Genomic DNA, 15,204 nt, shown 5'->3' with positions numbered 1-15,204 from the left:
CTGGGCTTTCTGCTTCCTCAGGGGCAAGGATGAGGGACCCAGCTGCTGGCAGGGCCCAGGACCCTGGGAGAAGAGACAGGACCCCAAGGCCGGGGCAGGCCCTACAGCCAGTGGCTTCAGACTGCACACCAGGAGGTTGTGTGGGCCGGGAGGGTTGGGGGGTCTGTCCACTCAGAGCTGTGCAGGGCCTTAAGGCATCAGTTTGAAAGAAGCATTTGGCAAACTCAGGTTACGTCACCCAGTGTTTCTAAGTCGGGTGTGGTTAATGAGGTTTCTTTGGATCATGAGGGTCTGGGGCTGGCTCAGGTGGGGCATGTACTATGTTCACACACACAGATGGCAAGTGAAGAGTGGGGTCATGAGAAGTGTCCTGATGGCCACAGCTCCCATTTACCGAGCACTTGCCCTCTGCCAGGCACGGGGCTGTAAGCCCTGACATGTGGCACTCCAGCACTCTGAGGATCCTCACTGTAGCCCACAAGGAGGGCTCTGCTGGGACTCCCACTGGACAGGACCAAGTGGGAAGTGAAGGGGTTCCCAGGGTCATGGAGCTGGGGAGGGCTGGGCCTTAGATTCGAAGCAGGCAGCCTGACCCCTGCACTGTGCTCCAGTGGGGCTGTAGGCGTGAGTGTTCGTGTGCACACGTGTGCATGTGTGAGTGTGAAAATGCAAGTAACAGACACCCCAAATAACTAGCTTCAACACAGCAGAAATTTATTTCCCTCCCAGGTAAGGGGACCCCGAGGTAGGCAGTGCCTTCTGTCGGCAGCAAGCTGGGCCCCTCTCGCCAGGCTGCCCTGCCGTGCTCAGTGCTGCCTCATGGTGCAAAGTCATCGCTTCCGCCAGCAAGAAGGAGGAAGGAGAAGGAGAAAGACGTGACCCCACCGTCTAGGGCATTTGCCTTCTGACCCCCCAACTAGGCATTGTGTGTTTTATTAATGAAGGAAAAGAAGAGAATAGTTAGCGGAGGCCTCCCACTGCCCACCAGGATGAACTTGGCAGGCAGGACAGGACTCTGGGCTTCCCGGTTAATGGAGTGTTGAACTGGTGGGGATCTAGGGGTTCTTTAAGTGTCACTCTGTACTTCTCAGAAGGGGAAACTGATACCCAAGTCAGTGGCTGAGCTGTGGCCCAGGCTGGGCCTCTGTGTGCTGTCCCAGAGCTCTGTCCTGGCACCAGCTACTGGTGAAGGCAGAGCTTGGAATAGTCACAGCCCTGCCAGAAGACACCCTGGGGACCCCCCCGTAATGGGCCGCCCACCTTTCTGGCTCTGCTAACCAGTCTTGCTTCCTCTGCAGGAAGCTGCAGGCCCATTTTGCCCCCTCCCTGGCACAGGGTAGCCTGTCTGACACCCCCAGACCCATCCATGACACCCACCAGGCTGAGGGCTTGGGGGCTGGATTCTAGAGGGCAGGCCAGGATGAGGCTGGAAAAATTCCATCTCATCTACTCCTCTCCTTTCATCAACTCCACCCCTCCACTGCTCTAGCCTGCTTTAGCCTCTGCTAGAGCAGAGACAGGTATTCCCAGCCTCAGGCGCTGTCCTAAGCCCAGCAGGTACTGACCCTTGCTGGTCACCTCAAGGTGACAGGCACCCACCCAGCATCCAGCCCTTCCCCATCCAAGGCTGCAAGATCACTTTCCAAGCCAGGGTCTCCCATAGCGGTGCTCACGCCATAGCCAGACAGGCCACGTTGGCCCCATCCTCTTCATACTTGGTGCCTGTCCCCCCAGCCCCGCCCCGACCCTCCGCGTGTGGCCTCACCCCGACCCGCCTCCCTGTGCCCTCTCATCCTCAGCCCGCCTCCCCCACTGTCCCGCCTCCCCCAGGCCCGTTTTTCCTAGGGGCGATGACAGCCTCCCTCCAAAGCCCCTTCCCTCCAGATAGCCGAGAGGCCGAACTGGCGAAGGGCAGGGCGGGCCCGTGTGACCACTGCAGATGGAGGAATTCTCATGGCAGAAGTTAAAGGCGAGGATTGGGTGCGGGGGCCCCAGGTGTGTGGTGGGTGTCATCTCTGCCTGGCTGTGCTGATGGGGATCCCCAGCCCCCATGAGGGCTGCAGGTCCTGGGGTGTGGCGGCCGAGGTCTGGACCCGGCGCCCACGTGCTGCAGTCCTGCTGCTCACAGGTGGTGGGGAGAGGAAACAAGGACAAAGCCGGGAACTGAGGAAGCAACTGGGCTGGGGGGCCTGTGCTGGCTGGATCACCCAAGACACTCCAAATTCATTCTCCAAAGCTGGTGCAGGGGCAGGAGGGGAAGGTACCAGACAGAGTGCTGGCAGGGCCAGGGGTGAGTCAGGTGGGGGTGGGGAGGGGCCGTGGGTCAGGGTCTCCCGGCCCCCATTGCTCCAAGGCCGGCGAGGAGGTTGAGCAGGAGGGCTGTGCCCACAGTTTCGGAGCTGCCCCGGGGGCCGCCTGCCCCCTTGCCTGTCGGGTCCTGGACTTGGGAGCTCTGCCAGGGTGGGACATTGCACAGGCTGGACTGGCAGCAGGTCATGGTCACCTGGGTCCCCTCGACCGTCTTGGTGATGGGCTGGCAGCTGTCTGCACACCACGTGGAGTGGGTGGTCAGGAGGCCTGACTCTGGGGAGGGGAGTGGGGAACAGGTGCTGAGGATGGGCGGGGTCTCCGAGGTGGCTCTGCAGGGCTCTGTTCAGGGCCCCTGGCTTTCCCGCCACCCGGGGGTGCATGTGCTGCGGCCCCACGTCCACTTACCGGTGTTCCCGTGGGCAATGAGGGTTGTGCAGGTCTGGCCATGTGAGCAGTTCTGCGTCAGGTTGCAGCGCTCGTCCCTGGGCAGGGACTGGCAGGTGTAGCACCGCAGCAGCACTGTGGACAAGGTTGGCTCAGGCCGAGGCCGGGCCCCCCAGGGTCTCCTCTCACATCCCTGTCCACCTTCCCGTTCTCAGCTGTGCTCCCAAAGCCTAGCCTGGTGAGCCTCCAGCACCCACTGCTCAGACAGGCGGGCGACCCCTGACTTGGCCCTGTAAGCCGTGCTGTGTGTGTGAGCCTGTGTGTTTAGGGGGCAAGGGATTGCGGGCCAGGCAGGGTGAACTTCTCATCATCGCTCACCTCCTGCCGTGGGCACGGAAACCTGGAGGTGAGTCTGACTCAGTCCTGCCTCCGGGAGCACAGGGCCTGGCAGAGGAGGGCCTCACAGGGGGCACCTCGTGGGTGTGTGCAGCGGGGCTCGTGCTGAGGGCAGGCTTGGGGGTCCTGGGAGGGGGGTGGGCTGTGTGTGGTGGGGCACGCTGGGGGCCCTGGCTAGGGAGGGGCTGTGTGTGGTGGGGCACGCTGCGGTCCCTGGCTAGGGAGGGGCCGGCCTGCGGGTTGGATACGGCGATTTGCTCTGCTTTTCTTGGGATGGGAGAGAGCAGAGGGTGGCCCACGTGTAGGGGTGTGTCAGGTGGGTAGTGATGGTGGGCTCTTCTTAGCCCTACTGTGCTCTGCTCTAAGCGGTTCACTGGCTCCCCAGCCCGCAGCAGCCAATCCAGCCCTCCTCTGTACAGGACCGGCCCAGCCTGCTGCTCTCTCTGCCCCACAAAACTGAACCCTACCCTGGGGCCTCTGTGCTTGCTGTCTCCACCCTGGGCCCCCACTGAGCCCTTCTCTGCCTGGTGAACTCCTATTTAACCTCTACATCCTGGCACCACTGACCCTCCCAGCTGGTGGCTTCTTCCCCTGTTCCCTACTCTGGAAGGCAACTGAGTGTCATGGTGAGCAGCAGTGAGGGGTGTACTGAGTGTCCCCCACTCTGCTGGAGGCAAGCTCACGGCAGGACTGTGGCCTGCTGGCTTCCATCACACAGCCCCGCCCAGAATGCTCTAGGCAGATCAGGCAGCAGGGCTCTGGGGTTGGGGCGGCCATACCTCTGCTCCTGCCACCAGGGAGCCTGTTGGTCTCCTCCTCTTCCACCTCATCCTCATCTTCCTCGTCGTAGTCGTCTGGCCTGTGGTCCTCGTCCTCTTCCTCTTCCTCCTGCTGTGTCTGCCCTCTCCCTGGCCATGCAGGGATGCTTGTAAGCCTCAGCTACCCGGGTATGGAGGACACCTGCTCTGGGCAAGCATCGTGCCCCCAACTCCTTGGCCTTCCCCAGCCACCCTCAGGCCCCAGGTGGCCTACCTGGTATGGCCTCCGGCCCCTGAACACCCTACTCACTGTCCTGCAGCCGGGTGTGCCCTGGCATTGTAGTTAACAACAGCAGCTGCTGTGGGCTGGCCCTTTATGGTAGCCCCTCTCCGCACCCCACATAAACAGGGGCACAGATGTTTGGGGACTTTCGGCGGCCCAGGCCAGCTTCCATCCACGCCGCTCTGGGCTGGGGACTCCAGCCTCATCCCCTCCTTCTTCCTAAGCCCCTGCTGGGGGTCCCTGGAGGTCCCTGTGCTCCAGGACTGCAGTTGCTGCCCCCTCACCGCAGGGTTACCCTTTGCCCCGCACCTGGCCGCCCGCACAGCAAAAGGGCAAGCAGGACAGCCCCGAGCGCCTTCATCTCGCCGGACGCTGCTGTATCACTGACTCTGAGTCCTCCCGCAGGGCTCTGGAGCTGCAATAAGTGGGATGAAGGGCATTGCCATGGGCTTCCTAGTGGCCCCCACCAGCTCCAGCCTTAAACAATGGGCCTCACACTGGTCCCCAGCTCCAGGCGCCAGGCCAGGGACTTTTGTTTCCCTCCAGGACCTCTGGGGCGGGAGGGGAAGGAGAAGTCATTGTGGTTGGCCTTGGAGCGTCCTGTGCACCCGTGCTGCGGCGGTTGGAAGGTGGTGCTGGCCGCAGGAGCTGCTGGCCCTGGCCTGGCTTGCTGCTCAGTGCCTCAGCACTGCAGTGCAGGGCAGAGAGCCTCGCCCTGGAATGGGCCATGCCTGACATCCCCCAACCCCATGTCTGGGTTCCATAGTCACAGGACCTTGGGGTCACAGACCCTCTATTTGCTGATCACTGGCCAAGCATCTTCATCCCAGAGTCAGCATCACACCCAGGCCCCTTTAAGAGCATTTAAATAAAAACACAGTCAATGCCCTCAAGCTAAGGCTGCGTGCTCACCTCCTCCTCACCCACTCTCAGCAGTGCACTTGCTAAGCCCAAGGCCTCCCGGCTGCCCCTCACTATCACCTCGGGTCTTTGCCCCTGCTGTTCCATCTGCAGTGCTTTTCCTGCTGGTGTCCGGTGGAGAGCTTTCTGGAGCTGTTGGGGGCCCGCCCCCTCGGCCTCCTGCTGGGAAAGCCATCAGCTCCCACCTGCCTTCTGGCCTTGTGTGAGAGACGGCTGCTCTGGGAGAGGCTTGGAAAGCCCAGGTCGCTCCCTGAGGCCACCCCCTCCTCCCAAGACCCCACCCAAGCCCTTGGTGGGGGGTGATGCAGAGTGCAGAGTCGAGGCTCTGAGCTGCCCCTCTCCCAAGGGCAGCAGAGGGGTGGGGCAGCGGCAGGGGCTGGACGGGAGTCCGGAGCCAGGGTCAAGCCTGAGCGTCTCTGTGTGCCTTGGTGCTTGGGCCAGGCCCTTCACCTACTGAGGCCTCAGTTTCCCCGACTGTCAATGGGTGGGGTGGGGCATTTTCTGGCCGGCCACCTGTAACAGAGGTTGAATTGGTTCTGGAGTGAGCTGCCTGGGTTTAAGACCCGGTTCCTCCTTCCCCCGGCTCTGGGTCCTGGACTAGCCCTTTGGGTTCCCCAGGCCTCAGCCCCCTCATAGGGTGAGGTGACCATCAAGGGTCAGTACCTGCTGGGCTTAGGACAGCGCCTGAGGCTGGGAATACCTGTCTCTAATGTCTCAGCCACCGAGTCAACCATCCTTCCTTAATTTACCTGAACCTGTCATTCTTTCCACTCTACCGGCACCCACCCAGCATCTAGCCCTTCCCCAGCCAAGGCTGCAAAGTCACTTGCCAAGCCAGGGTCTCCCATAGCGGTGCTCACGCCACAGACGGACACGCCCCGCCAGCCCCAAACTCTTCATACCTGATGCCTGTCCCCCCTCGCCCCGCCCCGCCCCGCCCCTCCGCGCGTGGCCCCACCCCCACCCGCCTCCCTGCGCCCTCCCACCCTCGGCCCGCCTCCCTCACTGCCCCGCCTCTCTTCGGACCCGCCTCCCCCGCGCCCCGCCTCCCCCGCGCCCCGCCTCCCCCTCTGCCCCGCCTCTCTCACGCCCCGCCTCCCCGTCGCCCCGCTTCCCTGGTGCCCCGCCTCCCCCACACCTGTCTACCCCACGCCCCGCCTCCCCCACTGCCCCCACTTCCCGTCGCCCCGCCTCCCCGTCGCCCGGCTTCCCATTCGCCCTCCGCCCCAGCGTCCCACCTCCCCGTCGACCCGCCTCTCCTGTGCCCCGCCTCCCCTGTGCACCGCCTCCCGTCACCTTCACCCCTCCTCCCCCACGCCCTGCCTACCTGTCGACCCGCTTCCCTGGTGCCCCACTTCTCTGCTGCCCTGCCTCCCCCGCGCCCCGCCCCGGCTACCACTACAGCCCCTTGAATCTAGTGCTGCAGGAGCTGCTCCTAGGAAGGGCGCTACTGGGATTCTCAGGAGGTCTCCACCTGCCGCCGCCCCTCCACAGGGGCCCAGGCCCTTGCACGTTGCCTCCCTCTGGGCCCAGCTCCTCTTCAGCCCAGGTGCAAACTGCCCAGCCCAGGCAAGTGCTTATTGCGAGAATCACCTAGGGACAATCAGAGCCCATTTGATTCGCAGATTGAATTAAATTTAGTGCTCGCCACTGAGAGGCTGCTCCCTCTGTCCCACCCCGGAAAGGCTGGCGGGTCTGGTCCAGCCCCTACAGAAGGTGCCACCTGGGATGGTGCGCAGGTGTGAAAGGGGCCCCGCAATGGCAGACACCTGGTTCCCCAGCACTGCCCACAGCCAGCAGGTGGGCGTGGTGGGCTCTGTATGTGGAGCCCACCCCCTCATCCCACCCAGGCACCACACAGCCTCCCTCAAGCCCCCAGGGCAGGGTCATGACCTCTCAGACACTCCAGGGTGAAGATATGACCCCTAAGACCTTCAGGGCAGGGCTCTGGTGCCCCAGGGGCAGGGCTAAGGTCTGGTGGTCCTGATGGCAGCTGCCATGGGTCATTTTAGAGCCTGCACCTGCGCCCCTGGGCTCGACCGCCTTTCCAGGCCCAGGCTTCCTCCCTGAGCCATGCCCACACCCCAGGGTACCCTTGAAGGGCAGCCCGGCCACCCCCGCTCCCTGCCCACAGACCTCTGTGCCTTGGGGCCTGGACTTGCCTGCTCTGCTGGCTCCTGGGGCTGGCCCTTCTGACACAGCGGTTCTCTGGGCCTCCTCTCACGGTGGGGCCTGCATGACTCACGTGGCTCTGTTTGGCAGCAGCAGCCTTGGGCTCAGAGCTTGGTGCTGGTTGTGGACAGGGGATGCCCAGCCATCCACACTCCATCCTGCCTGGGTAACATGTGGGGGTGGGGCTCGGCAGGCAGGGTCCATGCTGGCATCATGCCCAGGTGGGGCCATGGGCTCTGCTGTCCTGGGGGGCTGTGTGGCCCTGTCCTGGGCCTGTGCGTCCTACTCTGTACGCCCTCCCCCGTGTTGACACCAGCTCAAGTCAGATCCAGACCTGTGCACTGCCATCTCCAGGAGGCAGCCTGCCGTGCGATTGGGTTTGGAATGAGGGAGACGTTGGGAGGAGGGCACCTTGGGGCTGGGTCTGAGGGGTGAGCAGAGTTTTTCTATAAGGAAGGGTGGGCAAATGTTTCTGACTGAGGGGCAAGTGTAGGGTGTCCATACCGGGAGAGTAGGGCCTTTCGGGGCAGATGCGGGCTGTGGGTGTGCTGGCACTTGCGACACTTTCCCTGCTCTGAGCTCTTTCCTGCCGTCTCTGCAGCCAGCCTTCTCTTGTCTCACTGAACCGGAGTCTGGCAGAGGGAGGGGCTTGTTTTTAGAGCAGAGTCCAGACCCTCCTCCCCTGGGGTTACTCTCTGCTTATTTTTATTTATTTATTTCTTTTGTTGAGACAGAGTCTCACTTTGTCGCCCAGGCTGGAGTGCAATGGCACGATCTTGGCTCACTGTAACGTCTGCCTCCCGGGTTCCAGCGATTCTCCTGCTTCAGCCTCCCGAGTAGCTGGGATTACAGGCACGAACCACCACGCCCAGCTAATTTTTGTATTTTTAGTAGAGACAGTGTTTCACCATGTTGGCCAGGCTGGTCTTGAACTCCTGACCTCAGGTGATCCACCCGTCTCGGCCTCCCAAAGTGCTGGCATTACAGGAGTGAGTCACTGTGCCTGGCACTCTCTGATTCTGATGACCCCACAGTGCCAGGTTGAGCAGGCTGCCCGCCATGTGCACTGAGGTACAAGCCCTTTTTCTTTCCTGGGATCCAGCACTCAGAGGTAGCTGTGGGTGGGTGGGCCGGCCAGGGGGAGCAGCTCCCATGGGTCCTGCAGCTCCCAGGCACCCCTAGAACCCACGAGGGAAACACACCCTGGTTCCAGAAGCTCGTTCATTAACTTGTTCACGTGTGGTTCACTCAGGTACCCTCCCTGGCCTCCCAGCTCCCCTCCATGCTGCTCTGCACCCGGAACCCTCTATGCTCCATTTCCTAGTCCTTAGACACCCTCAGCCCCACCACCATAACCCTGGAGAGCCTCCCTTCCCTTGCTCTTCCAAGGGGGTCCCTCTTGTCCCCCCACTTGTGAGGGTGACTAATCTCTGTCTAGCTCCGCTTAGCAGAGCTTCAGATTGTCCTTCAAGCTCCCACCCCCGCTGCCTCCTGCCGCTGTCCATCTTCGATTTCTAGAGGCAGGGCCCAGGCACCATCCTCTCCAGAGACCGTTCTCCACAACGGCACTCCTGTACCCACCCCTAGCTCGGTGCCCTCGGAGGGATTCAAGGCTTGGCTTTAACATCCCCCCATGGCCGTACTGGGTCCCCCTCTTGGAAAAATGCAAGAGCAAGGAATACATTGTTCCTATCATTTATTTTATCCATTTAGAAATCAATCTCCTTCACAGTGAGATTGTTAAAATGTTAAAAAACAATGTAGCAATTTCACAATATTAAAAGAGACTAAAAATAACGATGCAGGGATACTTTGCAGCTGTATGACAGTGAAGAAGCTCTTTACATCCTGATCAGAAAAACAGGAAGCGGAGGAAGCCGAGGACTGAGTGTCCCAGCACGCTGCTTTCTGCAGGAACAGGAGAAGGCAGGATCTGTGCCTGCTGCTGTGTGTTCATATGGAGACTGCCCGCTGGGCTCGCCTTCTGTCAAGGTCCGCGTTTGGCCACTGATCTGCAGGGCCATGTCTTCTGCTCAAGCCGACCCCTGGGCCCTGCCACCCAGCAGAGGCCTGCGAATGAGAGGCCTGGGGCCCTGCAGTCCCTGGAAGGCAGGAAGCTGATGGCTGAGCTCAGGGTGGGATCTGTGTGTGGGTGGGTGAGCGGCAGGCACTCACCCACAGCGGCGGGGAGAGGGTGTGTGGAGGCAGAGCATCTACCAGAGAAGCCAGAGAGGTGCAGCCTAGGGCAGGCAGTAGCCCCTCCCAGGCTACGGCGTGGGCCCCCAGCCTTGGGGGGTGGCACAGGGCCTCCTGGCAGCCTCTGCACATCAGGACCACGTCACTGGGATGTCCCACTCAGACTCCTGGCAGGCATGGAGGCAGAACTTACAGTGTCTTCCACAGTGGCCCCATCGGAGAGGCAGGGGAGAGGATAGGAGGTTAGGTGGGGGAAGCAGGGAGGAGGGGAAGGAGGAGGCCACGGGAGGTGGTCTTAGGTGGGGCCTCCCTCTGCCTGCAGGCGGTGATGGGCAGCTGACCACCCGCACCAAGTGTCGAGGTGGCTCTGGTTACTATGGAGACGCAGGGCCTCCTGGGCCACCGCAATGGCTTCTCACAGTCGGTCCTTTGGATCCAACTGGATCTGGGGTGTGAGGTGGGTGAGGAGAAGCCCCAAGCTCGAGGGCCAGGATGCAGTGAGCCCCAGGGTGGGATACCCTGATGATATCCAGCCACCTGCTGGAAATGGTGCCCAGCCTCAGAGCCTCAGCCTTCCAGGGAGACACAGTGGGTCCCGGGCAGCCACACTGCAGGGAGACACAGTGGGTCCCAGGCAGCCACACTGCAGGGAGACACAGTGGGTCCCAGGCAGCCACACTCCAGGGAGACACAGTCGGTCCTGGGCAGCTGCACACCAGAGCCAGCCTGGGGGCCCAGGATAGGAGTGTGCACATCAGCCCCTTGTACCCCCAGCCTGGGTGAGATGCTGCCGCTGTGCCACAGGACACCCCTCCTGACTGCCCACAGCCCTCATCTGATGCCTGTTCTATTCTGGCTCACAACGACCGGGAGGAAACTGGGGTCTGGCAGTCAAAGCCAGGGCTGCTCCACTTGAGGCTCAAAAGCTCCTGTATACTGCGCTGTCCCACGCGCTTTTAGGATGGGCCCCCGGAGGGGGAAGTAAGGAGCAGAGGTGAGAGCCCAGCAGGGGTGGCAGGGCCACCTGAGCTCCTGTTTGAGAATGGGCTTGGGTGGAGGGTGGATGGAGACCCCTAGCCCTCAGCCTCACCCAGCCCTCCAGGAATGGCAGTGGCCACCAGCAGTCTCCCGTTCCTCCCCACTGTCTGGGGCTCAGCCTGAGCCTCCTCCCCCGACCTGCCCAGCACCCGCTCCTCTTCTCCGGCCTGACTTATGAGGCTCTGTGTTTAGCCCCAGGATGCAGCCTTCATGTCCCAGCCAGAGTCTGTGGCTGCAGAAGCCCGGGCTGTAAGCCACTCTTGAGCTCACACAGCAGTGTGGGGTGGGACCTCACAGGGAGAGGTGCCGGGAGGCAAATCATACAGAGCGGGATGGGGCTTCCGCACCCCAGTGTCCTGGACACACTTCCTGTCAAATCACAGAGCGGGATGGGGCTTCTGCACCCCTGTGTCCTGGACACACTTCCTGTCAAATCACAGAGCGGGATGGGGCTTCCGCAACCCAGTGTCCTGGACACACTTCCTGTCAAATCACAGAGCGGGATGGGGCTTCCGCACCCCTGTGTCCCGGACACACTTCCTGTCAAATCACAGAGCAGGATGGGGCTTCTGCACCCCAGTGTCCTGGACACTTCCTGTCATATCACACAGCAGGATGGGGCTTCCGCACCCCAGTGTCCCGGACACACTTCCTGTCAAATCACAGAGCAGGATGGGGCTTCCGCACCCCTGTGTCCCGGACACACTTCCTGTCGAATCACAGAGCGGGATGGGGCTTCCGCACCCCAGTGTCCCGGACACACTTCCTGTTAAATCACAGAGCAGGATGGGGCTTCCGCACCCCTGTGTCCCGGACACACTTCCTGTCAAATCGCAGAGCGGGATGGGGCTTCTGCACCCCAGTGTCCCGGACACACTTCCTGTCAAATCACAGAGCAGAATGGGGCTTCTGCACCCCTGTGTCCCGGACACACTTCCTGTCAAATCACAGAGCGGGATGGGGCTTCCGCACCCCTGTGTCCCGGACACACTTCCTGTCAAATCACAGAGCGGGATGGGGCCTCTGCACCCGTGTGTCCCGGACACACTTCCTGTCAAATCACAGAGCGGGATGGGGCTTCCGCACCCCTGTGTCCCGGACACACTTCCTGTCAAATCACAGAGTGGGATGGGGCTTCCGTACCCCTGTGTCCCGGACACACTTCCTGTCAAATCACAGAGCAGAATGGGGCTTCCGCACCCCTGTGTCTCGGACACACTTCCTGTCAAATCACAGAGAAGGATGGGGCTTCTGCACCCCAGTGTCCCAGACACACTTCCTGTCAAATCACAGAGTGGGATGGGGCTTCTGCACCCCTGTGTCCCGGACACACTTCCTGTCAAATCACAGAGCGGGATGGGGCTTCCGCACCCCTGTGTCCTGGACACACTTCCTGTTATCTCTGCCCCCGTGATGTAGGCTTCACCTTCTCTGCTGTATCAGGCAGGGACCCCAACTGTGGGGAACTGCAATGGACTCTGGCTGGTTGGAGCAGAAGAGGAGTTTGTTGAAAGGTTCCTCGGAGCTCACAGGTTGAGAGGGAGGGCTTAGGTGCAGAGCACCCTAGTGCCATTCCTGTCCCTCCCCGTCCCTGGGGAAGTGGGCTGTGGAGGCCACCTTTACTGCAAGACTCCATGGATCAGACAACACCTGTTCGTGGTGGGCTGTCCAGGGGCACGGCCCCTTGGAGCCCAGTGCCAGGCACATGCTCACCATCTGGGCTGAGGCTGTTTCATGGAAAGAGTCGTGATGTGGGTCAAACAGTCCCCTGAAAAGACATGTCCAAGCCGCAGTGGCCATGTATTAGTCCGTTCTCATGGTGCTAATAAAGACCTATCTGAGACTGGGTAATTTGTAAAGAAAAAGAGGTTTAATGGCTCTTTCACAGCTCCACATGGCTGGGGAGGCCTCATAATCATGGTGGAAGGTGAAAGAGGCATGTCTTTCATGGCGGCAGGCAAGAGAGTGTGTGCAGGGGAACTGCCCTTTGTAAAACCATCAGTTCTCCTGAGACTTATTCACTAACACGAGAACAGCATGTGAAAACCTGCCCCCATGATTCAGTTATCTCCCACCGGGTCCCTCCCACGACACATGGGGATTATAGGAGCTGCCACTCAAGATGAGATTTGGGTGGGGACACAGCCAAACCATATCACCTGAATGCATGAATGTGGCTTTGTTTGGGCAAATGGTATTTGCAGATATAATTAAGAATCTTGGGAAGACATCCTCTGGAGTTAGGGTAACAGGTATCCTTACAAAAGAAAGCAGGGGAGATGTGAAGTGTGGAGACAGAGGAGAGACTGGAGTGATGTGGCCACAAGCCCAGGAAGGTGGGGAGCCCTGGGAGCCCCTGGCCAGGAGGGACTTTCCCCTAGAGTCTCCGGAGGAAACGTGGCCCTGCCAGCTCCTTGACTGCTGTGAAGAGCTCCTTGCCGAGGGTCCATACCTTGCTCAGACCCCAGGGTCTGTGTGGCTCTCCTCCCAGGGCTGCCACAGGCTCTGTCCAGGACTTGGTCTGGCACAGCTGGCGGACACCATTGGGTCCACCGGGCCAGGGCAGGGCAGCACCATTCCTGCTGCAGCCCTTGAACCACTGCTGACTCTGTGGGGACAGCAGAGCTAAATGCAGGTGTCTTTCCTGCATGAGGAGCTGAGCTCCATCTTGGTGGGGGCACTGGTCCTTCAGTTTCATGGGCGAAACCCACCCTGGCCCTGACCACTGGGCCCTGGGAATGCACTGAGTGGTGGGTCCCACAATTCTCCAGCTCCGCTTTTGGAGGTGAGTTTGCACTAGGACATCTGAAGTTTCAGCAGTTTTCGGCTCTCCCAGGGCTCAGGGCTGTTGGTGCCGGGGCCACGTGAGACCATCGAGGCCCCTCAGTCTAAACTGAGGCACAGAGCTGTCCAGAGAAGCCCTGGAGCAAGACAGGAAGGGAGTGCTGCATCCCTGGCAGATGAGGGAACCCATTTGTGTGTTTTCTGCTTATTGTCAGGGAGAAAAACATATTTTCCCGATCACTAGCCCTGTGTTCCAAGAGCCAGCGTACACCTGTGTGTAAATTGCCACCTGAACATCTGATGGTTGCTGTTGTTCCTCAGGTCCCGTTACCATTCACCAGCCGGGTGGTGAGTCGGGAGTGAGGGAATGGGCCCTGTGCCTCTCGCGTCCCTGGTCGTGGTGCTGATGGTTGGATCCCCGGGTGTGGCCTCACTAGTGGTCACGTCCTGCAGATCCTTCCTCCAAGGTGGGAGAGCCTTTAAGATGAGCCTGCTTGCTGCGGGTATAGCCACTGCACCTCGGGATTGGGAAAGTCACCAATGGGGAGGTTCTATTCCCACTGAGCTTGAGGGCAGAACTGGGCCACAACCCAGTCACCTCACCCTCATATGTCCCCACCACACTGCAAAACCCCTGGGCAGCCAGGGTACCCAGAAAAAGCAGTGATGGCCTGGAGCCCGTGCCAGACTCCCCCGAGAGATCAGGGCACTTTCCTTTCTCAGTTGCCGGCCCCTCTGACAAATGGCAGCAGCCCCGTGCAGGAGGCCAGGAGGACAGCAGGGTCTGTGAATTGGCCCCAGCCCAAGGACTGCTGCAGAGACGTTGGCTGGGCCTCCATCCCCAGCCAGGGGGCCTCTGTGCACTGCACCTAGCTTAAGTCCTCTTTCCTTATCAGCTGTGCCTCTCGGCTCCACGTGGCCGCTGTGAATTCCAGGTTTTTGTCACCAAGCTAAGCAAATTGTTCGAGCTCCTGCCAGCTGCTAGAGCTATCCCTTCAAATATGAAATCTCTGCTGAGGGTGTCCAGACCAACACATTGAGCTCAATCCAAAACTATGCCCTCCCTAGCTCCACTCGTATTCACCAGATGTTTGCTGATGTAAAATAACAAACTCTTGTGAATCTTTTGCCAGGTAGCCTCCTCCTTTCAGGTTTGAATATGCTTTGTCCCCTGGGGCATGACGTTCTGACTGCAGTTAGTAGTAAGCTGGAGGCCTGGGTAGCGGGGACCTGGCAGGGTCGTGGGCGCCACCAGCTTCTTCCTGCCCTGTCTCGGAGGTGGAGTGGGCACAGGGTCCTCAGACAGGGCGGATGCAGCCTCGTCAGATGCGGATGCCTTGGCTGAAGGCAGGCTGGGGTTCAGGAGACTCCCGGGTCCTCCACTCCTCTCCCCCAGCTCTAGGCTGATGCTCTGACTTTCACACTGAGCTCCTGCTGGGGTGGAGCTTGGCTGATCTGCACAGAGCATCCTGGGGGATCGCACTCGGTGTCGGCTCTGGCTCTGTCAGCCATATCGGCAAGAGCAGAAGGTCCTTTAGCTACAGGACAGGAAGTCCCAGCTCTCAGGCTGCATCTTGAGCCAGATTTAGGACTTCAGGTTCCTCATTCTCTTTCTTTAAGTTCCCAGTGCTGTTGGTAACAGCCGCCTCATCCACAGATTTTGGGTCTCACTCAGAGCTCAGCCATCCATGAGCACTCTTTAGCCAGCTTTTTAAGCTCGCATGTCCCACGGGCAGCCACAGTCCCTTCTGCCAGTGCTGGCTGCATTTCCCCGGCCCTTGGCCCCAGCCAGAGCCAGAGGTTGAGGTTGGGAGCCCTCGCGCTCCTGCGAGCATGGCCATGGCTTCCGAGTAGGCTTCTCAGAGTGCTGGGACCCCACCCAGGTGTCTCGAGGGGCCGCGGGGGCTGCAGGGGAGGGCTCAGGGGCCTGGACTTCCCAAGTCTGACTTAAAAAGGACTAGC

At 60.6% G+C, this 15,204-nt stretch overlaps 1 protein-coding gene across 1 annotated transcript; it reads right to left on the bottom strand.

Annotated features, from left to right (window-relative positions):
* Positions 1–693: 693 nt before the first annotated feature.
* GPIHBP1 (glycosylphosphatidylinositol anchored high density lipoprotein binding protein 1) lies at positions 694–5,168 on the bottom strand. Its single transcript, XM_054499684.2, has 5 exons — positions 5,044–5,168; positions 4,441–4,546; positions 3,870–3,998; positions 2,716–2,829; positions 694–2,583 (listed from the first exon to the last, which is right to left on the bottom strand). The coding sequence occupies exons 1-5, from the start codon at positions 5,137–5,139 to the stop codon at positions 2,324–2,326; spliced, it is 705 nt and encodes a 234-aa protein (XP_054355659.1). The 5' UTR covers positions 5,140–5,168; the 3' UTR covers positions 694–2,323.
* Between the last annotated feature and the right edge of the window lie 10,036 nt (positions 5,169–15,204).

This window comes from Pongo pygmaeus, chromosome 7 (assembly GCF_028885625.2).
Source record: "Pongo pygmaeus isolate AG05252 chromosome 7, NHGRI_mPonPyg2-v2.0_pri, whole genome shotgun sequence".
NCBI lineage: Eukaryota > Metazoa > Chordata > Mammalia > Primates > Hominidae > Pongo > Pongo pygmaeus.
This window is presented reverse-complemented; position numbering and strand designations above follow the sequence as displayed.

Excerpts from the sequence above, each read along its gene's own strand:
- GPIHBP1 (XM_054499684.2), bottom strand. The coding sequence starts at position 5,139 with ATGGAACAGCAGGGGCAAAGACCCGAGGTGATAGTGAGGGGCAGCCGG. Across the intron at positions 4,547-5,043 it reads TGAGAGTGGGTGAGGAGGAG|CTCCAGAGCCCTGCGGGAGG; the intron begins GTGAGCACGCAG and ends CACTTATTGCAG. Across the intron at positions 2,830-3,869 it reads CCCTGGTGGCAGGAGCAGAG|TGCTGCTGCGGTGCTACACC; the intron begins GTATGGCCGCCC and ends CCTTGTCCACAG.